The sequence below is a fragment of the Dendrobates tinctorius genome, unplaced genomic scaffold (assembly GCF_039654945.1).
Source record: "Dendrobates tinctorius isolate UK_male_01 unplaced genomic scaffold, ASM3965494v1 ptg000062l, whole genome shotgun sequence".
Classification (NCBI taxonomy): Eukaryota; Metazoa; Chordata; class Amphibia; order Anura; family Dendrobatidae; genus Dendrobates; species Dendrobates tinctorius.
In genome coordinates this window covers 13,757,828-13,785,580 of record NW_027361730.1, presented here as the reverse complement: position 1 = coordinate 13,785,580, position 27,753 = coordinate 13,757,828, and the positions used below count along the sequence as shown (strand labels likewise).

The window sequence follows — 27,753 nt, the reverse complement described above, 5'->3', positions numbered from 1 at the left end:
GCCACTAGGAGGCACCGGACTGTCACGTCGCCGTCAGACTCGGGGCCTGCAGTTCCTGCCTCGGCCACTGGGAGGCGCCGTGGTTTGCCCCTGAGTGATGGCGGCGACAGAGAAGGGGCTCCTGCGCAGGCATCTGATGGACGCAGGCTCCGCTCCTCTGTCAATCATGAAGGGGTTGGTGCATCACCATCTGGCCTGGTCCTGGGGGCGGTCCTGATGACATCATCAGTCGGGGAGCCTGTGAGGGATGACCTGATCCCTCAAATACCTTGGGACTGGTCTTGCAAGCCGCCGGATATATTCTTGGTTTCCCTATGTGCTACTGTGTGATTTGCTATTGTTTGACTCTGACCTCAGCCTGGATTTCTGACCCCTCTACTGCCTGACGATTTTGTACCTCTGCCATTCTCCCGGGTTCTGACGTTGGCCTGGATAATCGACTCTGCTACTGCCTGCCGTTTTTGTACCTTGCCGCCCTCCCGGTTTGTGACCTTGGCCTGGATATTTGACTCTGCTACTGCCTGCCGTTTTTGTACCTTGCTGCTCTCCCAGTTTCTGACTATGTTTTTGTTTCCCCGCCTTCTTCCCTATTGGCGACCATCCTGCTCTGGCGCACTGCTCCACCAGGCAGCCACCCCCTTGGGCCTTGCTACAATTCCAGATCCCTGTATAGGGGTTAAGGGTCTCTGGGTTTCTCGGGGTGCTGTCCCTACTGCAGTCCAGATCCGCGGACAGACTTCACACAATTATGACTTTTTGACCCAAAATAAATGGATTATTGCCTCAGTTTTTACTATTTGTAGTAGAGGAGGATAATACGATATCATGTTGAACGGGCTGCTCTGAGGTAAATGAGAAGCCTTTTGTGTTCTGAAATGGTTCTCTATTGTCCCAACACGTTTCAGCCCTGGACCGACACTTTTTTCAAGTAAAAGAACCATATTTGAACACAAAATGCTTCTCATTTACCGCAGTGCTGCCCGTTCAATGTGATATTGTCTTCCTCCACTATTATTCATGTGGAAGAAGGTTTTCTCCTTCAGTTATGGGGCTGAAGCAGCAGTTACACGCATCTACAGGTGTTGTGCCTGCCACGTAAGCCCATACTCCCGCCTTTCACTATCCTTACCAGAATCAGCATAATCTATTATGGATAGGTGCCATAAAGATAAGAAGTGATTTGTAGTAAGTTAAAATTAATATCTTTATTAATTAACAACAAATATAAAAAACCATTAAAAAGACAGGGCGATCAAGCCTCCAATAAAGGGGAGGGAAGCAGCAAAAATAGCAAAAGTAGTATACTGTAAGCAAGTGATGTCTAAAGGGCTGTCACATTGTAGAAGGATCAACTTTATTCTCATTTGCACAAGGAAAGACTAGAAGCAATGGGATGAAACTGAATGGGAAGAGACACAGATTAGATATTAGAAAAAACTTTTTGACAGTTAGAGTGATCAATGAGTGGAACAGGCTGCCACGAGAAGTGGTGAGTTCTCCTTCAATGGAAGTCTTCAAACAGAGGCTGGACAGACATCTGACTGGGATGATTTAGCGAATCCTGCTTTGAGCAGGGGGTTGGACCAGATGGCCCAGGAGGTCCCTTCCAACTCTACGATTCTATGATTCTATGATTCTATGATGAAGAGAGGGCAGGGGTAGTTATGTGTCAAAGGCACTGTTATATCATATTATATCATATGTGTGATTACTGACAAAAAGGGCCCAGTGAGCGCTGGAAGTTGCTACAAAAACTTGGTTTGCAATTAGAAAGCTAAGTAGGCAAGTAGGAGACAACTTCTGTCCATTTTTATTCCTCCCCTCCATTTTTTTTTACACCAGCACAGTGGGCACTTTACACACAGGCTTTTGTTATAGAAGGGCCACTGCTCATGCACAATTTTAACACTTTCTCAATTTCTTTTACCAATTAACGTATGTTTTTAGATTCCTTTTCTAATAAATTATTTATAAAATGCACTTTGGCACGCTATTGAGCCCTGTTTCTATATAAACATGATAGCCACTGGCTTCACTATGTAGATTTATGATTGGGTTTATCTTATACTATGGTTGGGCACTATAGTATTATTGTCATCTGATTTTCACCAATGTGGTCCTTTCCACCAATGCTGCTTATTTCCCTAGACAGAATCGAATGAACCCCAATCATCTAAGATCATTGTAAATCCTATCACTCCCTCTACTTTAAGGTAACTCCTTCACATTTGTCAAAATAGTTTTATATTTCCTTTCCCTCTTACTTTATTATTTATTCTCTATATTATCTTCACACACCAGGGACACATCTCAGCCCCATTCACCTTTTATACACTTAGGTTCAGTATAATTCATATCCTCTTTCCTCCATTCACATTGGCGGCACAGCAGCCTATCACATATACCTTCTGATTCTTCCTTTCATTACACCCGACCTTCCTGACGTATTCAGCGCATGTGCCGGGCCCGAACTTTCCTCTGACATCCAGAAGCACTCACCCAAGTGACCGCAGTGCTTTACACTGCATGTCACAGACCGCGATTCCAGAAGTCCCTTTTTGCTATAAGAGGCGGGTCCCAAAGGCGCATGTTGATGAAACGTCATGGAAACGCCCTCACATGTAATTTGCGTCATCAGCACCATGGTATTTAACATACATTACCCCCCCTATACCTGCCATGCCCTTGGAAGAAGCCCTTGTGCGAAACAGCACTCGTCGGGCGTGGGGGTGAACGCAGCAATCGATGCAGCTGCGCTGACCCTGGTACCGCTCTCCTAATAGGTCATAAACCATAATCCTACTTCTCATACACTTTATTATTATTTATTATTATAGCGCCATTTATTCCATGGCGCTTTACATGTGAGGAGGGGTATACATAATACATACAAGTACAGTAATCTTAAACAAAACAAGTCACGACTGGTACAGAATGAGCGAGGACCCTGCCCGCGAGGGCTCACAAGCTACAAGGGATGGGTGAGGATACAGTAGGCGAGGGTAGAGCTAGTCGTGCAGCGGTTTGGTGGATCGGTAGTTACTGCAGGTTGTAGGCTTGTCGGAAGAGGTAGGTCTCCAGGTTCTTTTTGAAGGTTTCCTTTAATGCAAGGTCCGTTGGGGGGGTCACGTGAGATGGGGAAAAGATGATTCATTCTGTTTTGTCCATATTAAGTTTTAGAAATCTAGCAGAGAAGAAGGATGAAATAGCAGACAGACATTGAGGGATTCTGTTTAGTTTGGAGGTGATATCTGGTCCAGAGATGTAGATCTGTGTGTCATCAGCATAGAGGTGATACTGAAAGCCATGAGATTCTATGAGCTGTCCGAGGCCGAAGGTGTAAATGGAGAAGAGCAGGGGCCCTAAGACTGAACCTTGCGGGACTCCGACGGATAGGGGGTGCGGTGAGGAGGTGGTGTGCGAGTAGGAGACACTAAATGTCCGGTCTGTTAGGTATGACGCAATCCAAGATAGGGCCAAGTCTGTGATATCAAGAGATGAGAGGGTCTGTAGTAATAGGGAATGGTCCACTGTGTCATAGGCAGAAGACAGGTTAAGGAGGAGAAGGACAGAGTAGTGTCGCTTGGCCTTGGCGGCTAGTAGGTCATTGGTGACCTTAGTTAGGGCAGTTTTAGTGGAGTGGTGTGGCCGGAAGCCAGATTGTAATCGGTCAAGGAGGGAGCAAGAAGAGAGGTGGGAGGACAGTTCAAGATGGACGTGTTGTTCCAGTAGTTTTGAGGTATAGGGGAGAAGTGATATAGGACGATAGCTGGATACAGAGGATGGGTCAATAGAGGGCTTTTTGAAGATAGGTGTGATTGAGGCATGTTTAAAGCTTGAGAGGAAAACACCAGTTGTTAGTGATAGGTTGAAGAGGTGGGTTAGGGTTGGGATGAAGACTGTGGTGAGTTTTGGGATGAAGTGGGATGGGATCGGGTCTAGTGCACAGGTAGTGAGATGTGATCTTGAGAGTAGAGTGGAGAGCCGATCTTCTGTAATGGTGGAGAAGTTGCTTTTGGAGGAGGAGGGCAGGGCAGTTTAGGAGGAAGGGTACTGGGGGTTGTTGACCAAGACTGTCTCTGATGTTATCAATCTTCTCCTTGAAAAATGAGGCAAAGTCTTCAGCTGAGATGAGTGGGGAGGGAGGAGGTGCTGGGGGTCGGAGGAGAGAATTGAAGGTGTTGAATAACTGTTTAGGGTTGTGAGACAAGGAGGATATGAGTGATGAGAAGTAGGTTTGTTTTGCTGCAGCGATTGTGGCCTTGAAAGTAGTGAGGGACTGTTTGAATGCGACAAAGTCCTCATTGGAGTGGGATCTTTTCCATCTCTGCTCAGCAGCCCTGGAAGCCCGCCTCAGTTCTTTGGTCAGGCTGGTGTGCCAGGGCTGTTTGTTGATTTTGCGAGCTTTGGTATGTTTGAGAGGGGCAACGGATTCCAAAGCTACAGCTAGTGTGGTGTTATATAGAGCGGCAGCGGCATCCGCATTGTGTAGGGAACTTATGTCTGTAAGAGGGAGGAGGGATTCAGACAGTGAGTGTAGATCGAGTTGTTGAAGATTTCTGCGAGGGTGTGCAAGTTTTTGAGGTGGGGATTGTGGACCTGAGGAGGAGAGGGAAGAGAATGTAAGTAGGTTGTGGTCAGAGAGAGGAAGAGGTGAGTTAGAGAAGCTAGATAGGGAGCAGAGGCGGGTGAAGATGAGGTCTAGTGTGTGGCCATCTTTGTGACCATTGAGTGAGACCATACACTTGTGTTTATGGTTAGGTGGTTCAGGTACTCTGCAAGGTGCAGGAAGGATTTTTTTCCTCCTTTCAGGGGAAAGTCTTGTGGTGTTTAATGTGATGCATACTTTGATTGTATCCATGTTATTGAGGACTACTGATTACTGTACCATTAGCACTGCCTATTAATGGACACCTACTTAGCTTTCTACTTGCAAACCCAGTTTTTGAAGCAACTTCCAGCACTCACTGGGCGCTTTTTGTCAGTAATCACACATATGGTATAACAGGGCCTTTTGACACACAACTACCCCTGCCCTCTCTTCATCACCTGCTTATACTTGTTTTGTTATATTTGCTCCTTCCCTCCCCTTTTTTGGAGACTTGATCGCCCTGTATTTTTAATTGTTTTTTATATTTGTTGTTAATTTTAACTTGATACTAATCATTTCTTATCTTTATGGTAAGTAACCATAATAGATTATGTTGATTCCAGTATCTTGAAGTGTCCTCAGCTCCACAGTTAGGACTATGGGAATAACTATCCTTACCAGGTGATACTGCTCTATGTGGGTGCATTTTTGTCCACCAAACAGTTTTTCACTTTTTACTATTTATAATTTCTTGTGTTCGTTTTAAGGTTCCAATGATCAGTGGGAGAGGACTGGGGCACACTGGAGGGACTTTGGATAAATTGGAGTCAGTTCCAGGATTCAGCTCACAGCAGAACCCTGAACAGGTATGTCAAAATAAATGAAGAGTAACTATAAACAGGAGAAAAAAAAGGAACAACAAGTTACTGGAGATTATTCTGACACATTTCAAAAACACAGGGAAACTTATCCCGTAAGAATTGTCAAGTACTTGAATTTTTTTTAATAATTTAAAAGGTATTCCTTTCTAAATATTTGGCATATCTATTCCATGAAATACAAATTCTTTAAAAGAACAATGAACTGTCAGTAAGAGCTTAGTCTAACGAGAAAAAGGGAGTGACAAAATTGTTGTACATGTACATTCATGGCCAAAAGTTTTGAGATTGACAAACATTTTTGTTTTCACAAAGTTTTCTGCTTCAGTATTTTTAGATCTATTAATCAGATTTTTGTATGGTTACAGAAGTTCATGTAAAGACTCAACATTTGACCTTTATTTTCAAGACTTCTACAATTCACTCATGCAGATGGATATCAGCTTCTGGCCAAATCTTTACAGATAGTAACCCATTCTTTTCTAATCACTGCTTGGAGTTTAGCACAATTTTTGTTATTTTGTTTGTTCATCTGCTTTTTGTGGATTAACCACAGGTTCTCAATGGGATTGATATCTGGGGAGTTTCCTGGCCATGGATCCAAAATTTCAATGTTTTGTTCACCAAGCCACTTTATCCTTGTGACATGGTGCCCTGTCGTGCTAGAAAAAGCATTGTTCTTCACCAAATTGTTCCTGAATCATTGGAGATGGTTACTCTTGGAGGATGTATAGATACTGTTCTTTACTCATGGCACTGTTGTTAAGTAAAACTGTGAGAGAGTCCACTGCCTTGTATGAAAAGTAACCCTACACATGAATGGTCTCAGGATGCTTTGCTGTTAGCATGACACATGACAGGACCTATGGTAACACTCGCCTTTACTTTAATCACGCTTTCAGATGTCCCAAACAGTCTGAAAGGGGGCTTCTTCAGGAAAAAAATAACTTTACCCAAGTTTTTTGCAGTCACCCCAGTCCTCTGCAGCCCAATTACTGTATACCCTGCAAAGTTATTTTCTCTGACGAAGGCCCCCCTTCAGATTGCTTCGGACTTCTGGAAGAATGACTGTCCCAAGAAGAAAAAGTGAAGGTTACTGTGAGTCCTGTGTCAAGCCAACAGTAAAGCATCCTGAAACCAATAATGTGTGAGGTTGCTTTTCATCTAAAGCAGTGAGCTCGCTCACAATTTTGTTTATGAACTTCCATGAGTAAGGAACTGGATCTAAACATTCCCTAAGAGCAACTTCTTTCAGCGATCCAGAAACAATTTGGTGATGAATAATGCTTTTCCAGCATGATGGAGAGCATGTCGCAAGGCAAAAGTGATAGCTAAGTGGCTCATTAAATAAAACATTTGCATTTTGGGCCCATGGCGAAAAGACTCCCCAGATCTCAATCGCATTGTGATCCTCAAAAAGCGGGTGGACAAACAAAAACACAGAAATTGTGATAAACTCTAAGGCCAGGTTCATACTGCGTTAATGCAGTCCGTTCAACGCATAGCATTGACGGACTGCATTAATGCTATAGCATAACGCGATCGCGTTATGCTATACCGCTAGCACAGATGCTTTATCTGCACTAGCAGTAACGGAGACTCGGACACTGCAGACCGTGTCCGAGGGTCCGTCACAGAATGACGGTACATCGCTAGCGCATGCCAAGAATGGCATGTGTTAGCAATGCGCTTGGTAATGGGAGTGAATGGCAGCGTTAACGGATTGCGTTACATCGCGTTATGCCGTGGTGTAACGCAATCCATTAAACGGACTGCATTAACGCAGTATGAACCCAGCCTAATCAATGATGAGACAAGAATGGGTTGTCATTAGTCTGAATGCTGGTATCCAGCAACTAGGGTAAATTGCAGAAGTCTTGAATAATAAATAATGAGTCTTTGCATAAACTTGATGTATTTGTCAATAATAGCTTAAAATCTTATGAAATGCTTATAATTGTACTTTAGTAACCACATAAATATCTGACTAAAAGATCTAATACCACCAAAGCAACAAATTTGTGTGAGTCTCAAAACCTTTGGCCATGACTGTATAGTGCTAATTCAGGCTGTTTGGAGATACATCACATGAATTCTAAGTGGAGCTACTGTACATGAATCATCTACCTAGCCAAAGTCTCTGCTAGGGGAACTTGAACCAGAGTCAGCTTGTTTAGTAAACGAGTAAGTAATTAATTATATTAATCAAGAAATGATTAGCCAGTATATGTGATCTATAAGTGCAGGGGAGTAACTGAGGGGTCACAGAGATGTCATTCAATATAATGTGGAGACATAATAGGCCCCAATTGGCTATACATTGCCACTATTACTCCTCTATACAAACCTTTGTGTTTTATACGCAGATGATGGAAATCCTACGCTCTGTTGGTTGCTGTATTGTTGGACAATCTAAGAACCTTGTACCAGCTGATAAGATCTTTTATGAGATGCGAGATGTGACTGCCACTGTGGACAGTCTGCCACTTATAACAGGTAGTATATCTTATACCTGCCACTCCAAAATTCCAGGTGTGGTGAAAGTGCAAAAAAAAAGTGCAATTCCACAACAGCTTTTTTGGATTTTTTACCATGTTCACTAAATGCTAAAACTGACCAGCTAATATGATTCTCCAGATCATTACAAGTTCACAGACATCAAATATGTCTAGGTTCTTTTTTATTTAAGTGGTGAAAAAAAAAATCCAAAGTTTGTTAAAAAAAAAAATTGTGAGACCCGTAGCGTTTCCCTTTTTCAGGATCTGGGGCCGGGTGAGGGCTTATTTTTGCATGCCGAGCTGACATTTTTAATGATACCATTTTGGTGTGTGCACAATGTTTTGATCACCCATTATTGCATTTTAATGCAACGTTGCGGCGACCAAAAAATTTAATTCTGGGGTTTTGACTTTTTTTGCTACGCTGTTTATTGATCGGATTAATTATTTTTATATATTGATAGATCATGCGATTCTGAACGCGACGATTCCAAATATGTGTATATTTGATTTTTTATATTGAATGGGGCGAATGAGGGGATTTGAACCTTTATTTATTTTCTTTTTTAATAACTTTTTGTTTACTTTTTTGCATGCTTCAATAGTCTCCAAGGGAGACTAGAAGCTGCAGTTGTCCGATCGCCTCTGCTACACACAGGTGATAATCAGATCGCCTGTGTGTAGCACAAATTCTCACTTGCTATGAGCGCTGACCACTGCTGGAGACCTCTGGTTGTCATGCCAACCCATCAGTGACCCGCGATCTCGTGACGGAGTCACTGATGGGCAAGATTTACGGCAAGCTTCCAGTAAGCGCTAGTTAAATGCCGCTGTCAGAGACTGACAGCGGCATTTAACAGGTTAACAGCCGGGGGTGGATCATGATTCTACCCACGGCTGTTAGAGGCACATGTCAGCTGTTCAAAACAGCTGACATGTGCTGGGAAAGATGTGGGCTCAGTGCTGGAGCCCACATCAAAGGGGGAGACACGACATGTACGGTGCCTGTCGTGAAGGGGTTAAAGACAGAGAATTATGGCCCTCTGTTCTAATAATTCCAATGCCAAAATTATTTTGTTAACTTTGGCCCAGCTTTTTTAAGACATGTTGCTGAACATAGAAAAGGTGTCAGGAGTTAAAAGTTAGAAATTTTTTATTTCATTTGAAAAAATGAACTCATTGATAAATTGATGTCGCTAAAATGTCTAAATTTCAACTTCTGATATTTGTTCTTTGTTATGTTGTGTATAAAATATTGATATAAGATTTCCAAATCATTGCATTCTTGTTTTCTTTACATTTTACACAGTGTCCCAATTTAATATTTGACATGTCTTTGGTGTTTGCTTGCTTTCATTCAGCTTCTATCATGAGTAAAAAAGTGGCTGAGAGTCTTTCTGCATTGATACTGGATGTAAAGTTTGGTGGGGCAGCTCAAAGTCCAACTATTGAAGAGGCAAAGCATCTAGCAAATAGTCTGGTAAGGGTTTGCTGGTAGGGGCCTAACACTGTCTCAGGCATTTATAATGATATAAATGATATGATTTTCACATAGACCTTTTCTTATCACAGGTAAATGTTGGCGTCTCTCTGGGAATTCCTACAATTGCTCTTATTACTAACATGGATAATCCTATTGGTTGTTGTATAGGAAATAGCCTTGAAGTCATAGAAGCCTTAGAGTGTTTGGAGGGACGAGGGCCTGAAGACCTCAAAGAGCTAGTGCTACAAACAGGTCATATATTGTATTCCACTTCTGCTATATACTGTACCTTGTTAGGCTGTGTGCACACGCTGCGGATTTTGCTGCAGTTCCGCAGCGGTTTTGGCCGCTGCGGACCCGCAGCAATTTCTGCTGCGGTGTACAGTACCATGATTCCCTATGGGAATCAAAAACCGCAGTGCAGACGGTGCGGAATTTTCCGCGCGGATTATCTGCGGTTTTCAATCCGCAGAAAGAATTGACATGTCAATTCTTTCTGCGGATTCTGCTGCGGTTTGCCATGTCCTCCATTGAGGAGATGAAAAACCGCAGGGCAAAACCGCAGAGCAATCTGCAGGTAAAACCGCAGGTATTTGGACCTGCGGTTTCACCTGCGGATTTTACAAAATCCGCGCCGTTGAATCCGCACATAATCCGCAGCGTGTGCACACAGCCTTATGCTCTGCACATTTTATCATGGATGACGCATAAAGTAATACATGGGACATGTACAGTATGTAATTGTGAAGCATCTTTATTAGAACTTCGCACAACACTCAGATATTCCTCCTGAAATATTACTAAATTTACAACTTGGTTTTATCATACCTCTTATCAATATGACATTTTGGTTTGTTCTGGGACACACTGTATTTAAAAGGTGTAATAGTAAGATAAATCTGTTAAACTAATTATACATATATGTACAGTGACGGTGATCAATGAGTGGAACAGGCTGCCACGAGAGGTGGTGAGTTCTCTTTCAATGGAAGTCTTCAAACAGGCTGAACAAATATCTTTGTGAGATGGTTTAGTGAATCCTGCATTGACAGGGGGTTGGATGACCCTGGATGTTCCTTCCAGTGCTAACATTCTATGATTCCACAGCACAACTCAGATTTTCATGAAATGCTGAACCAGTATTATTATTTTGTGGGAATAAACCAAGACATCTTAGGATAGCTGACATGTTCTCATTACAGGAAAATGTGATATTGTAAAGGAAACCTGTAAGGTCAGATAATGCTATTAATGAAGCACCCCCATCAAAATTTGTACCCTCTTAAAGCGAACCTGTCACCAGGTTTGGCCGCTATAAGATACGGCCACTGCCTTTCAGGGCTTATCTACAGTATTCTATAATGCTGCAGATAAGCCCCTGATCCGACCTGCAAGATAAGAAAAATAAGTTTTATCATACTCACCTGGAGGGGGTGGTCTGGTCCGATGGGTGATGCAGGTCCAAGTCCGGCATCTCCCATCTTCTTGCGCCGCCGCCCTCCTGCCTGCTTCAGGATGGGAGGTGCCGGACCCACGACACTCATCGGACCGGGTCGCCCCCCGGGGGAGTATAATAAAACTTATTTTTCCTATCTTGCAGGTCGGATCGGGGGCTTACCTACAGCATTATAGAATGCTGTAGATAAGCACTGAAAGGCAGTATCCACATCTTATAGCGGCCGATACAGGTGACACGTTCCCTTTAATATATTACAATTATCATGTTATATGGCACTGTATTCTTACAATTACTCATTTAGCCGGTCTACCCAGATAATTCTCTTTTGTGTTACATCTATGATATCATGTGACTAAAAGAGAGTTGCTTAATCCTTTTAAGTTCTATGTACAAACAAGAGGTCAATTTTCCCTGTATGGGTCATGAGTCACTGCAAAAGTTCCTAGCAAGGACAGGAGGAGCAGTTGGGTAAGGATTTGAAGAGGGGAATAAATACAGGAAAAAGAGACTCTCTGTTTCTACATAAAGTAGAGTAGAGTAGAGAAAAGAGAAAAATGTAACTGGGTAGAAAGGTAAAATAATAATAATAATCTTTATTTATATAGCGCCAACATATTCCGCAGCGCTTTACAGTTTAACAGTTTCAAAACACAAGTCATAAGTAACAACGTTAACAATACAATAATTATAGCAAAATAAGACGACCCTGCTCGTGAGAGCTTAGTATCTACAATGAGGTGGGGGAGATACAAAGCACAGGTGTGTGTATACAATGATGTATTTACAATGAAGGTCCAGCCATCTTGAGGGAGTGAGGGATGGATGGAGATAGTGAATGGGCAATACATGCACACTTACACATAGAATGACTTGATTTGTGAATGTGATAAGCCCCTCTGAACAAATGTGTTTGGAGGGAGCGCCTGAAACTATGCAAATTGTGGATAGTCCTGATTTCTTGGGGTAGAGCATTCCAGAGGATAGGAGCAGCATGGGAGAAGTCTTGGAGTCGGGAGTGAGAGGTGCGGATTAGTGCAGAGGTTAGTCGAAAGTCGTTTGCAGAGCGCAGCGGTCGGTTAGGCCAATGGACAGAAATGAGGGAGGAGATGTAGGGGGTGCTGAACTGAGGAGAGCTTTGTGGGTGAGAACAAGTACTTTGAATTGGATGCTATAATGAATGGGCAGCCAGTGTAAGGACTGGCGAAAAGCGGACGCGTCCGAGTACCAATTAGTCAGATAGATGACCCTGGCTGCTGCATTATGTATGGTAAGTAAAATGAGCAATTGTAAGTACATAGTGCTATATAATATGATGCATGCAATATATTAAAATGATAAAAACATTGATGGGAGTGCTTCTTTAACCTTATATATAAGTGAGAAAAAATAAAACCTACTGATTTAGGGTTAATCTGCGGGCTAATAGCGTTATAAAGGTGTCAGGCCTCTGTACTGAAAGTGTGGTAGCCACGAGAAAATTAACTTTATTCCTATCAGGAATCCCTGGCTTTTAGTCATGCAGGTGTACCAACACAGTTACAGTCATCACTCTACTGTGAGTGGCAGCTGTAAGACGCCCCAGCTCTTTGACTGACAGCCGTCTCCACACTGATAAACTGCTGCGTGATGACTGAAGCCGTGCCGACACACCAGCATGACTGAAAGCTGGCAGCTTCCAGGAGAAATATAATTCATTTTCTCCTGGGTGCCGCTTTTTCAGTAACACTATTAACCTGCAAACTAACGTTAAATCATCAAGATTTATTTATTTAACTCATATATTAGGTTAATAGCATTATCCACTACTATTAATCTGAAGATGAATGCCTTATCTGTAGGCTTGGAGCGTTATTGTATCTGACAGGTTCCCTTTAAGTACTTGTTTCAATTAATATGTATTTTCCATGTAGTAAGGTTCTAATAATGTATTATTACTTTGCACTGTCTTTCCTTATGTACACAGGTGGTCATCTCCTTATGCTCTGTGGACAGGCTAGTTCAGCAACACATGGGGCAGAGAAAATTGCCAATGTCTTGCGTGATGGATCTGCTCTGCAATGCTTTCGAAAGATGCTGGAAGCACAGGGTGTGAAACCTGACATAGCAAGGACTCTGAGCTCCAGCAGCAAACTGGGAAAAGCAGCTCATACAGAAGAACTTAAAGCTCCCAAAACAGGTCAGCATATTGTTAGGCTTAGGCCATGTGCACACAATGCGTATTTGGTGAGATTTTTACCCCAGTACTTGTAAGCCAAAACCAGGAGCGGAACAGTCAGAGGAAAAGTATAATAGAAACATTTGCACCACTTCTGTATTATCACCCGCTCCTGGTTTTGGCTTAAAAATACTGAGGTAAAAAACTCACCAAATACTGAATGTGTGCAAATGACCTTATTGTAATTCCTCAGTACCAAGAAATATACAGAATAACATTACTCATATAATGAGTATCAAACCAGTATGTGGATATACAGTGGGGAAAAAAAGTATTTAGTCAGTCAGCAATAGTGCAAGTTCCACCACTTAAAAAGATGAGAGGCGTCTGTAATTTACATCATAGGTAGACCTCAACTATGGGAGACAGACTGAGAAAAAAAAATCCAGAAAATCACATTGTCTGTTTTTTTTTCATTTTATTTGCATATTATGGTGGAAAATAAGTATTTGGTCAGAAACAAGCAATCAAGATTTCTGGCTCTCACAGACCTGTAACTTCTTCTTTAAGAGTCTCCTCTTTCCTCCACTCATTACCTGTAGTAATGGCACCTGTTTAAACTTGTTATCAGTATAAAAAGACACCTGTGCACACCCTCAAACAGTCTGACTCCAAACTCCACTATGGTGAAGACCAAAGAGCTGTCAAAGGACACCAGAAACAAAATTGTAGCCCTGCACCAGGCTGGGAAGACTGAATCTGCAATAGCCAACCAGCTTGGAGTGAAGAAATCAACTGTGGGAGCAATAATTAGAAAATGGAAGACATACAAGACCACTGATAATCTCCCTCGATCTGGTGCTCCACGCAAAATCCCACCCCGTGGGGTCAGAATGATCACAAGAACGGTGAGCAAAAATCCCAGAACCACGCGGGGGGACCTAGTGAATGAACTGCAGAGAGCTGGGACCAATGTAACAAGGCCTACCATAAGTAACACACTACGCCACCATGGACTCAGATCCTGCAGTGCCAGACGTGTCCCACTGCTTAAGCCTGTACATGTCCGGGCCCGTCTGAAGTTTGCTAGAGAGCATTTGGATGATCCAGAGGAGTTTTGGGAGAATGTCCTATGGTCTGATGAAACCAAACTGGAACTGTTTGGTAGAAACACAACTTGTCGTGTTTGGAGGAAAAAGAATACTGAGTTGCATCCATCAAACACCATACCTACTGTAAAGCATGGTGGTGGAAACATCATGCTTTGGGGCTGTTTCTCTGCAAAGGGGCCAGGACGACTGATCCGGGTACATGAAAGAATGAATGGGGACATGTATCGTGAGATTTTGAGTGCAAACCTCCTTCCATCAGCAAGGGCATTGAAGATGAAACGTGGCTGGGTCTTTCAACATGACAATGATCCAAAGCACACCGCCAGGGCAACAAAGGAGTGGCTTCATAAGAAGCATTTCAAGGTCCTGGAGTGGCCTAGCCAGTCTCCAGATCTCAACCCTATAGAAAACCTTTGGAGGGAGTTGAAAGTCCGTGTTGCCAAGCGAAAAGCCAAAAACATCACTGCTCTAGAGATCTGCATGGAGGAATGGGCCAACATACCAACAACAGTGTGTGGCAACCTTGTGAAGACTTACAGAAAACGTTTGACCTCTGTCATTGCCAACAAAGGATATATCACAAAGTATTGAGATGAAATTTTGTTTCTGACCAAATACTTATTTTCCACCATAATATGCAAATAAAATGAAAAAAAAACAGACAATGTGATTTTCTGGATTTTTTTTTCTCAGTTTGTCTCCCATAGTTGAGGTCTACCTATGATGTAAATTACAGACGCCTCTCATCTTTTTAAGTGATGGAACTTGCACTATTGCTGACTGACTAAATACTTTTTTTCCCCACTGTATGTATAAAATACCTACATATTACCATGAAACAAAAATGTAAAATCAGCAACTGTTTCGAATCATGGACCCATTAGTTATTACACAGTGAACCTTACTAGCATTATACAGTCATGTAGGCCTAAATAAAACCGAAGAAAAGATTAAGGCCCCAATTAAGAATTGAGTGTTGTACTCCTTTTAATTTGTTACTCCAACCATGGGCTACTAGCGTACATTTCTGGAGAAATTTACTTACAATGAATTTGCTGAAACAGGCTTGGCCAACTCCTCCCTTAGGCTATGTGCACACGCTGCGGTTTTGGCCGCTGCGGATCTGCAGCAGTTCTGCAGACAGTGTACAGTAGCATGTAAGTCTATGGGATTTACAATCTGCTGTGCACATGCTGCGGATTTTTAACTGTGGAAAAGCTGCGGTTTTGAATCCGCAGAAAGAAATGACATGTCACTTCTTTTCTGTGGATTCTGCTGCGGTTTACCATCTCCTCCATTGTAGAGGTGATAAACCACAGGGGAAAACCGCAGGCCAATCCGCAGGTAAAACCGCAGGTCATTTTACCAATTCGCAGCGTGTGCACATAGCCTTACAGCTCTGCCCACTTATCAAAGAGCAGGCGGAGCTGGCCAGGACTAACAGAAAACCGGCAAAAGTAGCTACATTTTTGTGCAAATTTCAAGCATTTTATGTCAGAATTCTGTCATAACCTGCTTGATGAATCAGGCCCTAAATGTTCCATTTTCATTACATATATTTATTACGCAGTAATCATGTATTTTGCAGTAGTGGATAAATTAAATTCCATAACCAACTGAATACAAATTTTCCCTTTTTTATTACCTCATTTGCAAATCTATAAATTATACATTTAATTTATTATAAATTCAATAATAGCTATATTAGTTGATAGATTTATATAAAATATAGTTTCAGGGGTTTTCTGACACATAGAAAATAAAGTCAAGCCCCAAAAATGGAAAAATTGACACTTTGTCATAAGTGTGCTGAAAGACAACCTGACAGTCCATACATGCTCCCCGATCTACGGCAAACATGTCTCAGGCACTGACTATATGAACTCAGACAGGTGTGTTTGACTGTGAAATGCTGTCACGTTTCACAGAAAAACATACGGTACTTTAAAAGCTTCCAGGAACCGGGTGGTGCTGTCACCAGGCGAGTTCTCGGTGGCTTCTCCGTACCCGCTACCGGTGACTGACAGGTCTCTTCATTTAAATGTGAAAACTTACATAAAAGCCCAGATGAATTGGCACCTTTGTGTTTTAATTCTACACTATTTTTAAGAAATCTGCATGCTATCAGTGAATTATTTATATATATATATATATATATATATATATATATATATATATACACATACAGTATATATATATAATTAATATATTTATATTTACTTATTTATTATTTTACTATTTATATTCAGAGGCTTGAAAGGTTATTTCCAAAAGGCACAATTTATCCCTTAACCATCAGGTAGGGGATTACTTGCTGACAACTGAGGTCTGATTGCTGGGACCCCCAGCTTTCCTGGGATCAAGGCTGTAACCCCTTTGCGCCATGGCATTTTCCTTTTTTTCCTTTCCTTCTTCCAAGAGCCGTAACTTTTTAATATTTTCATCAATATAGCCGTATGAGGGCTTTTTTTTGCAGGACTAGTTGTTCTTTTGAATGGCACTGTTGATTTTACCATATAGTGTACTGGAAGACAGAAAAAAATTCCAAGTGCAATTAATTTGCAAAAAAAGTACAATTCCAGAAATTTTGGAGGGTTTTTCATTTACCATGTTCACTGTATGGTAAAACTGACGTGGCAATATGATTCAACATGTTCAGTATGAGAACGCTTATACCAAATATGTATAGTTTTTCTTTTATTTAATTGGTAAAAAAAAAAAGACTTGTAGCGTTTCCATTTTTCCAATTTTTGGGCCTGGGTGATGCCTTATTTTTGGTGCCCTGAGCTGACTTTCTATTTATATCATTTTTGGGTAGCTAGGATGTTTTGATCGCCTTTTATTGCATTTGTGGTGGCTAAAACAACGTAATTCTGGTATTGTTTTTTTTTTTTTAAACTTTTTTTCACTTTTTACTGACTTCAATAGTTCCTTTAGGAGACTTGCTGAAGTTGCTATCATCCGATCGCTTGTGCTGTACCATAGCAGTTCTTCGGCACAGCTATGTATAGCAGAAATCACAATATCTTATGAACGCTAGCCACTGGAGTATCATAATAGGTAAGGGGGTATTCTGCAGACCTCTGGCTGTCATAACAGTCTATGGGCGCCCCACAATCACGTGACAGGGGCGCTGATGGATGGCCGAAGCATGTTAAATGATTTAATCAGCTGTCATCTGCCCTTAACAGCCACACGTGGATCAGAGCTCCACTTGCTGCTGCTGTTAACCAGTTAAATCCTGCTGTCAATCTCTGACAGTGGGATTTAACTGGTTAACAGCCACGAGTGGAGCTCTGATCCACCCACGGCTGTTAATGGCACGACAGCTGATTAAATCAGCTGTCATGTACGGGGAAAGATGCGGGCTCAGTACTGAAGCCCGCACCAAAGCCTGCATGTTGTGAAGGGGTTAAAAGCTTGAGAACAGGGCTACCATCGGGGAAGCTTCCATGTGCAGCCTCCGCACCATTCATGGTCTGTGGGCCTAGCTAATAGAGACAATAAATGGAACTGATGCCCTTCATGTAGACCTCCACTCCATTAAGGATGAGACTCCAGAGGTCTATTGTTTGGGTTTTAAAGTCCTTGTCTCAGAATTGGTCCTGGTCTCAGTAGCTGGATCTCCAGTGATCAGAAAGCTATCTCCTATCCTATGTTTTTTGAGGGAAAAACCCTTTAAATGTTCAAGACCTAGTCTTGGTCATACACTTGTGGGTTTGTTTTGTTAAAGGGGTGTGAAATCTTTTTTTCTGCCAAGGATAGTTATATCATCCTTCTGGGGCCGTTCAAAATTATCAACTTTAAGATTATCCTGCTACATTTGATCAAACATTTAATTAACTCACACATTAAGGGGCGAGTTAATTAAATGGCTGAAACTGCTTCTGTTTGGTGTGGCTGTGATGTTAAATGTTATGAATGATGATTTGCATCAGGTTGGAGCTCAGGCAACTCTTGTTCTATTGTGTCAGTTTGAACACATCAACAGCACAAATTTTAATTCCTTTCAATTTCTCTTTTGAAGCACAGTAGAAATTATTTGTATTTTAGACCAATTTAATAAAATATGACAAACTTTATAATCTATCTAGGTACGGTGGAGTTAATCCAAGCCAGACCTATTGCCGAAATTCTGAATGCGCTTGGAGCTGGGAGAAAGAAAGCTACAGATGTAATTAACCATAGTGTTGGAGCAGAACTGCTGGTGAGAGTGGGGCAGCATGTAGAGAAAGGTAAATCATATTTACGAGGCAATTAAAACAATTCTTTAGATTTTCTAAGTCCTTCATTTGCTATGAAGTTGAATACGTATATACAGTGGGTACAGAAAGTATTCAGACCCTTTTAAATTTTTCACTCTTTGTTTCATTGCAGCCATTTGGTAAATTCAAAAAAGTTCATTTTTTTCTCATTAATGTACATTCTGCACCCCATCTTGACTGAAAAAAAATGTAGAAATTTTTGCAAATTTACTAAAAAAGAAAAACTGGAATATCACATGGTCATAAGTATTCAGGCCCTTTGGCTCAGTATTGAGTAGACGCACCCTTTTGAGCTAGTACAGCAATGAGTCTTCTTGGGAATGATGCAACAACTTTTTCACACCTGGATTTGGGGATTCTCTGCCATTCTTCCTTGCAGATCTCCAGTTCCATCAGGTTGGATGGTGAACGTTGATGGACAGCCATTTTCAGGTCTCTCCAGAGATGCTCAATTGGGTTTAGGTCTGGGCTCTGGCTGGGCCAGTCAAGAATGGTCAGAGTTGTTCTGAAGCCACTCCTTTGTTATTTTAGCTGTGTGCTTAGGGTCATTGTCTTGTTGGATGAAACTGTCTTCCATCTCCCTACTGCATCTGTGGAGCTCAGTCACAGTGGTCTTGGGGTTCTTCTTTACCTCTCTCACCAAGGCTCTTCTCCCACAATTGCTCAGTTTGGCTGGACGGCCAGGTTTATTAAGATTTCTGGTGGTCCCAAACTTCTTCCATTTAAGGATTATGGAGGTCTTAGGAACCTTGAGTACTGCAGAAATTCTTTTGTAACCTTGACCAGATCTGTGCCTTGCCACAATTCTGTCTCTGAGCTCCTTGGCCAGTTCCTTTGACCTTACGATTCTCATTTGGTCTGACATGCACTGTGAGCTGTGAGGTCTTATATAGACAGGTGTGTGCCTTTGCAAATCAAGTCCTATCAGTTTAATTAAACACAGCTGGACTCTAATGAAGGAGTAGAACCATCTCAAGGAGGATCACAATAAAATAAACAGCATGTGACTTAAACATGAGTGTCTGAGCAAAGGGTCTGAATACTTATGACCATGTGAGATTTCAATTTTTCTTTTGTAATAAATTTGCAAAAATTTCTACATTTCTGTATTTTTCAGTCAAGATGGGGTGCAGAGTATACACTAATGAGAAAAAAATGAACTTTTTTGAATATACCAAATGGCTGCAATGAAACAAAGAGTGAAAAATTTAAAGAGGTCTGAATACTTTCCGTACTCACTGTACAATTGCTGTAGGATGTGGTCAGTGACACCGTTAACAAACCAGTTTTTGGTAGTCTGCTAGGCAGGCATTGGTACTCAGAGAACATCTTAAGAACAGCTAACTGCTACTGTATATTTTAATGTACAGTGCCTTGTGAAAGTATTCGGCCCCCTGGAACTTTTCAACCTTTTCCCAAATATCATGCCTCAAATATAAAGATACCAAATGTAAATTTTTGGTGAAGAATCAACAACAAGTGGGACACAGTTGTGAAGTTGAACGAAATTTATTGATTATTTTAAATTTTTGTGGATATTCAAAAACTGAAAAGTGGGGCGTGCAATATTACTTGGCCCCTTTAACGTAATACTCTGTTGCGCCACCTTTTGCTGTGTTTACAGCCGCAAGTTGCTTGGGATATGTCTGTATCAGTTTTGTACATCGAGAGACTGAAATTCTTGCCCATTCTTCCTTGGCAAACACCTCGAGCTCAGTGAAGTTTAATGGAGATCTTTTGTGAACAGCAGTTTTCATCTCTTTCCACAGATTCTTGATTAGATTCAGGTGTGGACTTTGACTTGGCCATTCTAACACCTGGATTGGTTTATTTCTGAACCATTCCATTGTAGATTTTTTTTAAAAAAATTTGTTTATTGAACCTCAGGACACAAAGAATGTACAACATACACAATGGCTTTTGATAACAAGCATACATAGCACACATGTTCCCGTCCATTGTAAAATATGATACAGAGAAATTGCACACTCTTATAAACAAGGTGATATGTACATATCTTTCCAAGCACACATGAAGGATAATTGCTTATACATTTTCCAGCATGTACAGTCATATGTAAAAGCTTGGGCACCCCTATTAATGTTAACCTTTTTTCTTTATAACAATTTTGGTTTTTGCAACAGCTATTTCAGTTTTATATATCTAATAACTGATGGACTCAGTTATATTTCTGGATTCAAATGGGGTTTATTGTACTAACAGAAAATGTGCAATCTGCATTTAAACAAAATTTGACCGGTGCAAAAGTATGGGCACCCTTATCATTTTCTTGATTTGAACACTCCTAACTACTTTTTACTGACTTCCTGAAGCACTAAATTGGTTTTGTAACCTCATTGAGCTTTGAACTTCATAGCCAGGTGTATCAAATCATGAGAAAAGGTATTTAAAGTGGCCACTTGCAAGTAGTTCTCCTATTTGATTCTCCTATGAAGAGTGGCATCATGGGCTCCTCAAAACAACTCTCAAATGATCTGAAAACAAAGATTATTCAACATAGCTTTTCAGGGGAAGGATACAAAAAGTTGTCTCAGAGATTTAACCTGTCAGTTTCCACTGTGAGGAACATAGTAAGGAAATGGAAGAACACAGGTACAGTTCTTGTTAAGCCCAGAAGTGGCAGGCCAAGAAAAATATCAGAAAGGCAGAGAAGAAGAATGGTGAGAACAGTCAAGGACAATCCACAGACCACCTCCAAAGACCTGCAGCATCATCTTGCTGCAGATGGTGTCACTGTGCATCGGTCAACAATACAGCGCATGCATAACGCCTTTTTGTATGACCAAACAACTCAATCTTTTCATCAGTCCACAGGACCTTCTTCCAAAATGTAACTGGCTTGTCCAAATGTGCTTTTGTATACCTCAGGCGACTCTGTTTGTGGCGTGCTTGCAGAAACGGCTTCTTTCGCATCACTCTCCGATACAGCTTCTCCTTGTGCAAAGTGTGCTGTATTGTTGACCGATGCACAGTGACACCATCTGCAGCAAGATGATGCTGCAGGTCTTTGGAGGTGGTCTGTGGATTGTCCTTGACTGTTCTCACCATTCTTCTTCTCTGCCTTTCTGATATTTTTCTTGGCCTGCCACTTCTGGGCTTCACAAGAACTGTACCTGTGTTCTTCCATTTCCTTACTATGTTCCTCACAGTGGAAACTGACAGGTTAAATCTCTGATAATAATATAGAATCACCGCACACTCAGAGAAATATAATGCCAACAAGTGTTCATTTTATTATGTACAAAACATGTGGGAGCCAAAAAAGAATATAAAGCACTAGATAGAAGCGATATATATAACGACGTTTCGGCTCAGCCCGAGCCTTTATCAGTTTATCGCTGCAAAATAGAGAAAAATACATCAAAATATATACAGAGACCAAAAAACAATTGCAGAAAAAACAGAAAAGAGAATATACAACACCAAATAAACATCACATTATCCAAATATAATACAGTGATAAAAACACATATATACATAGACATTATACTGCTTTCACAGAGAACATGGATGTACGAAGCTGGAGCAAAAGCCCAGAAAGCTAGTACCATACTCAATAGAATAAGGGGAATAGGGGGAAAGAAAAGGATTACCTGAATCCGTTTTCAAATCTTTTGAATAGATTGTAAGAGAACTCCCAAGAGAATAGCCCAAGTAAAACGGCTGAAAGGAATTCGTCAACATCATGGTTAATAAAAATAGAAAAATAAATAAAGTTGTAACCGTAGTTATTCTGGTTTGGTTATCTGTGTGTGGTGTATAGTGCATCAGCATTATGGGGAAAAGCATAACTACCATCCTTGTGATGAGAAGACTTATGCTCCTATTGATCAAGTATATGGTAATGTCATCAAAAAGTATTAGCCCACAAAATGTCTAAATAGTATAATGAGATTAATAAATCCACACAAGATGGCCATGTTTAAACAACGTTCTTAGAAGAATGCAGGACGTCTTACATTACTATGTGTGTTGCGCATAATGTGCAAAATATCAGTAAATTTACTATGTAATAGCGCTCTAATATAGATGTCATTTGGAGGGAGAGTTACCTGTGATTATAGTGCTGTAAAGCGGCGCTCCCGCGCCTGGCTGCAATGGCGTCATGCTATAACCCTCAGTATATGGCTGTATTTATATGGGAGCCCAGGTGGCCGCATCCGGCCGGAAGTAAAACCCCTGAACCGGAAGTGACGTCGCGCTGTCTTAATATAGACACTGCGCATGTCTGTGATGGTTGTCAGGGTGATCAGCAGATTTGGCGTCCCTGTAATTTAACTGATAGCGCCGAATAGTGTGTGTAAAGTGCGTAGAGGCTATAATTGTATGACATGTGGACAGCATCATAGTATTGCAAAAGAATAATAAGAAAAGTTAATATACAAGCAGGCATATGGAAAACAATAAACCATGAAAAGAAAATGAAATATGCAAAAGGAAAAAATAAATAACAAAAATGGTAAATAAAGAATAAGCGAATGAAATTAAAAAATAATAATAAAAATAAAAATAAAAACAGGGAATGAAAAAATGAAAAAACAAAATAAAAATAAAAATAAAAAACCAACAATGTTGCTGACCATGCGCAACTAGTTAAATATGCATGCATTGTATATATAGGGTTATGAAGAAAATAAAGTAGAAAATAAAAGATAAAAGACTAAAAAATGAAAATTAAAAAAAAAATAAAAAATAAAAAATCCAAAATAAGAGTCCAGTGGGCGGAGCAAAACTCACCTAGGGTAATAGCATGTTAGCGAGTCTGAAAAATAACAGAAAAAGCAGGGAAAAGGTTATTAACAGTTATAGGAGCCAGTCTATCTCCCTATTAAGCCCCTTAGGGGCTAGAGTGTCTAACTTGTGTATCCAATAGGTTTCTCTCTCTCTTAATAATTTAACATGGTCGCCCCCTCTCCTTGGGCGTGGTACATGCTCGATTACCTGAAATTTTAATTGTGCCACTGAATGTCGGTATTTAGTGAAATGTTCAGGTAAAGGTAACCAGTTTTTTTGACACCTAATTGTTGATTTGTGGCTGGCAATGCGGTCCTTAACATGCTGGGTTGTTTCCCCTACGTAGAGGAGGCCACATGGGCATTTTACCAGGTAAACCACAAAGTTCGAATCACATGTATAGTAGCCACGTATAGGGAAGGATTTACCTGTCCTTGGATGAGTAATACTGTCTGACCTAATCACATTCGAACAGGCTTCGCAACTCAGACAAGGGAATGTGCCGCAACGGCGAGGGGCAAGTAGCCTCTGCGTAGTTGTAGGAAGTTTACTGCCTATGTCAGCCCTAACCACTTTATCGCGAATATTAGTAGGGCGTTTAGTGCAGATTAAAACTGGTGCTTCAAAAGAGCCGACGTCAGGGTAAGCCTTAAAGAGGAGGGGCCAGTGTTTTTTGATAATAGAATAGACTCTGGGCATTAGTGGATGGAAAGTATGTACAAATGGGATTCTTTCTTTTGCACATGTCCTCGGTAGAGGAGATGAAGGGGTTAATACCCGTTGTTTTTCAACCTCAAGTAGTTTTGCTGGATAACATCTGTCCTTAAATTTTTTTGTCATAATATCAAGTTTCTCATTACGAATGTCATGATCAGAGACGATACGTGCCACCCTATTAAATTGTGAGCGTGGAAGACTATTCTTGGTGGCCTTCGGGTGACAACTCGAGTAGTGTAGAAGACTGTTGGTATCCGTTGGTTTACAGTATAAATCTGTGGAGAGATTCCCCTCACTATCTTGTAAAACTTTTGTATCTAGAAAAGGGACCGATTCCATATTGAAATGTAGTGTGAACTGTAATTCTGGACGGATGGAATTGAGGTGTAGGTAGAAATCATGTAATGATGATGTGGTTCCTGTCCAAATAAAGAAGATATCATCGATATAGCGGTGATATTCTATGGCGTATTGTAAAAAAAGATCATTACAGAACACATGATTGATCTCGAAGTAGTTCATGTAGGCATTAGCATACGCCGGCGCTATGTTCGCGCCCATCGCAGTCCCGCACTTCTGTATATAATAGGTATCCTCGTACAAAAAGTAGTTCTCATGTAATACAAGACTGAGAAGATCTAGACAAAACTGTATTGAGTGTTGACAGTTCTGAGGAATTGAGTAAAAATTTTGCAGCTTCAATCCCTTTGTCATGGGTGATTGAAGTGTAGAGGCTATTGACATCGAGGGTGGTGAGAATACTGCCTGGGGGTACCTTGCCTAGCTGTTTAATGATATTTAGGAATTGACCCGTATCTAGAAGGAAGGATCTGGTCTGTTTGACTAGGGGTGTAAATATTTTCTCGAGAAAGATGGATAGTGGAGATAAAACAGTCGGTAGATGCGACAATCGGTCTGCCTGGCGGATTTTCTAGAGATTTATGTATCTTTGGAAGTATATAAAACACTGGTGTAATTGGATGGGGGTTCACAAGAAAACTGGCAGTTTTTTGATCAATTGTGTGACGGTCCAAGTATGTTTTAGTAAGATTCCTAATCTTGTGAGTGATAGTGGAAACCGGATCCCTAGGAATAATCCCATAAGTGCTGGTATCAGATAGTTGTCTATTCACTTCCCTGTTGTAATCCATGTAGTTCATGACCACTAAGGCACCGCCTTTATCAGCCGGTTTAATTATAATGTTCTTATTGCTGTTAATAGAGCTAAGAGCCTGTTTCTCAGCAGGTGATAGATTGGAGTGAGTAGGGAAGAGACCGAGTTGTGCCTGGTGGGACAGCATTTTAACCTCACGGTCCACTAATGAAATAAATGTCTCCGTCGCATGGTATGTGCAAGGAGGACAAAATTTACTTGGACTGCGAAGACCAAGTGTAGAAATTGACAATTCCGGAATCTGAACATCACCCGGTATAGGAGATCTCTCACCCATAGGGTTAGGAGATAAGCCAAAGTGGGTTTTAAGTCTAACTGTCCGGTAAAACCTCTTGAGATCCTTCTCAAGTTGAAATGCATCCCACTTAGGAGTGGGGCAGAAAGATAGTCCCTTCTGAAGCAATGAGAGCTCAGAGGGAGAGAGGAGATAGTCCGAAATGTTGATCACCAGGTCTGATACTGCATCTGGTGTCTCACCTGTGAACGCGTTGCCATTCTTTCTCCTGCCTCGCCTGGTGGGTCTGTGGTTCGCGGGTCCCCTCGACGGCCCCGTCCTAAAAAACGTTGTCTGCCAGAATTCATGGAGGACTCGCTCCCGGAACTGAAGGACCCATTTCCACGTTGGTAACGGGATCTGCGCCATCGGCCCGTAGTAGCAGATGTATCGTTCCATCTGTATACTCTGTTCATAGAATAATCGTCTGAGTCACGTTGAAACTTCTGTCTCTTACGTTCCTGTAGAGACTTTTGATGTTCGGACAGGATTTTATCGGTTTTGGATTTCAATGATGACCACTCAGTTGAGGAAATAGAGGTGGAAAGTTGCGCTTCAATAGCCTGTATATTCTGCTTAGTTTCCACAATAGCCCTCTGGAGATATTCTACTGTCAATATAATGATGTCTAAAGAACACTTGTTGAGTATTTTTTTGTATTTATCACAATACTCTGTATTATCAGAGAAGAGAGTAGGGCGGAGATTGCTCCTGAGTCCCCTAGGAATTTTACTCTGTCTATGGTATTCAGCTAATGTGGTACAATGCAGGTCATATGAAATTAGTTTGCGTTTTGCTTTTTCGTAATCTCTAGTCCTTAGTTCTTGGACCGGAGTTCTCAAAAATTCAATGGAACTAGTAACTTGAGCCAAGATATTGGAACAAGTGGCCAAATCATATGCAAACGTGTCAGTAGACATGTAGAAATAGGGAATAGACTGGTGCAAACGCCAATATAACAACGTAATCAAGAAAAATAGCGTGCACTCAAGTCTTATTATTGAGGTGCAGGTGTAACGGACCTGTAGGTCCTATTACCAATAATAATATAGAATCACCGCACACTCAGAGAAATATAATGCCAACAAGTGTTCATTTTATTATGTACAAAACATGTGGGAGCCAAAAAAGAATATAAAGCACTAGATAGAAGCGATATATATAACGACGTTTCGGCTCAGCCCGAGCCTTTATCAGTTTATCGCTGCAAAATAGAGAAAAATACATCAAAATATATACAGAGACCAAAAAACAATTGCAGAAAAAACAGAAAAGAGAATATACAACACCAAATAAACATCACATTATCCAAATATAATACAGTGATAAAAACACATATATACATAGACATTATACTGCTTTCACAGAGAACATGGATGTACGAAGCTGGAGCAAAAGCCCAGAAAGCTAGTACCATACTCAATAGAATAAGGGGAATAGGGGGAAAGAAAAGGATTACCTGAATCCGTTTTCAAATCTTTTGAATAGATTGTAAGAGAACTCCCAAGAGAATAGCCCAAGTAAAACGGCTGAAAGGAATTCGTCAACATCATGGTTAATAAAAATAGAAAAATAAATAAAGTTGTAACCGTAGTTATTCTGGTTTGGTTATCTGTGTGTGGTGTATAGTGCATCAGCATTATGGGGAAAAGCATAACTACCATCCTTGTGATGAGAAGACTTATGCTCCTATTGATCAAGTATATGGTAATGTCATCAAAAAGTATTAGCCCACAAAATGTCTAAATAGTATAATGAGATTAATAAATCCACACAAGATGGCCATGTTTAAACAACGTTCTTAGAAGAATGCAGGACGTCTTACATTACTATGTGTGTTGCGCATAATGTGCAAAATATCAGTAAATTTACTATGTAATAGCGCTCTAATATAGATGTCTTACAATCTATTCAAAAGATTTGAAAACGGATTCAGGTAATCCTTTTCTTTCCCCCTATTCCCCTTATTCTATTGAGTATGGTACTAGCTTTCTGGGCTTTTGCTCCAGCTTCGTACATCCATGTTCTCTGTGAAAGCAGTATAATGTCTATGTATATATGTGTTTTTATCACTGTATTATATTTGGATAATGTGATGTTTATTTGGTGTTGTATATTCTCTTTTCTGTTTTTTCTGCAATTGTTTTTTGGTCTCTGTATATATTTTGATGTATTTTTTTCTCTATTTTGCAGCGATAAACTGATAAAGGCTCGGGCTGAGCCGAAACGTCGTTATATATATCGCTTCTATCTAGTGCTTTATATTCTTTTTTGGCTCCCACATGTTTTGTACATAATAAAATGAACACTTGTTGGCATTATATTTCTCTGAGTGTGCGGTGATTCTATATTATTATTGGTAATAGGACCTACAGGTCCGTTACACCTGCAC

The 27,753-nt window shown here is 40.9% G+C and overlaps 1 protein-coding gene across 2 annotated transcripts in view; it reads left to right on the top strand.

The window, feature by feature from the left end:
- TYMP (thymidine phosphorylase) overlaps nucleotides 1-27,753 on the top strand; it is a 61,961-nt gene that overhangs the window by 16,101 nt on the left and 18,107 nt on the right. For both annotated transcript variants that reach the window (XM_073579294.1, XM_073579295.1), the window contains exons 5-10: nucleotides 5,359-5,457; nucleotides 7,836-7,965; nucleotides 9,329-9,447; nucleotides 9,540-9,702; nucleotides 12,873-13,085; nucleotides 18,271-18,411. In XM_073579294.1, the coding sequence (XP_073435395.1) occupies nucleotides 5,359-5,457; nucleotides 7,836-7,965; nucleotides 9,329-9,447; nucleotides 9,540-9,702; nucleotides 12,873-13,085; nucleotides 18,271-18,411 (865 nt within the window). The remainder of the gene's footprint in view (nucleotides 1-5,358; nucleotides 5,458-7,835; nucleotides 7,966-9,328; nucleotides 9,448-9,539; nucleotides 9,703-12,872; nucleotides 13,086-18,270; nucleotides 18,412-27,753) is intronic.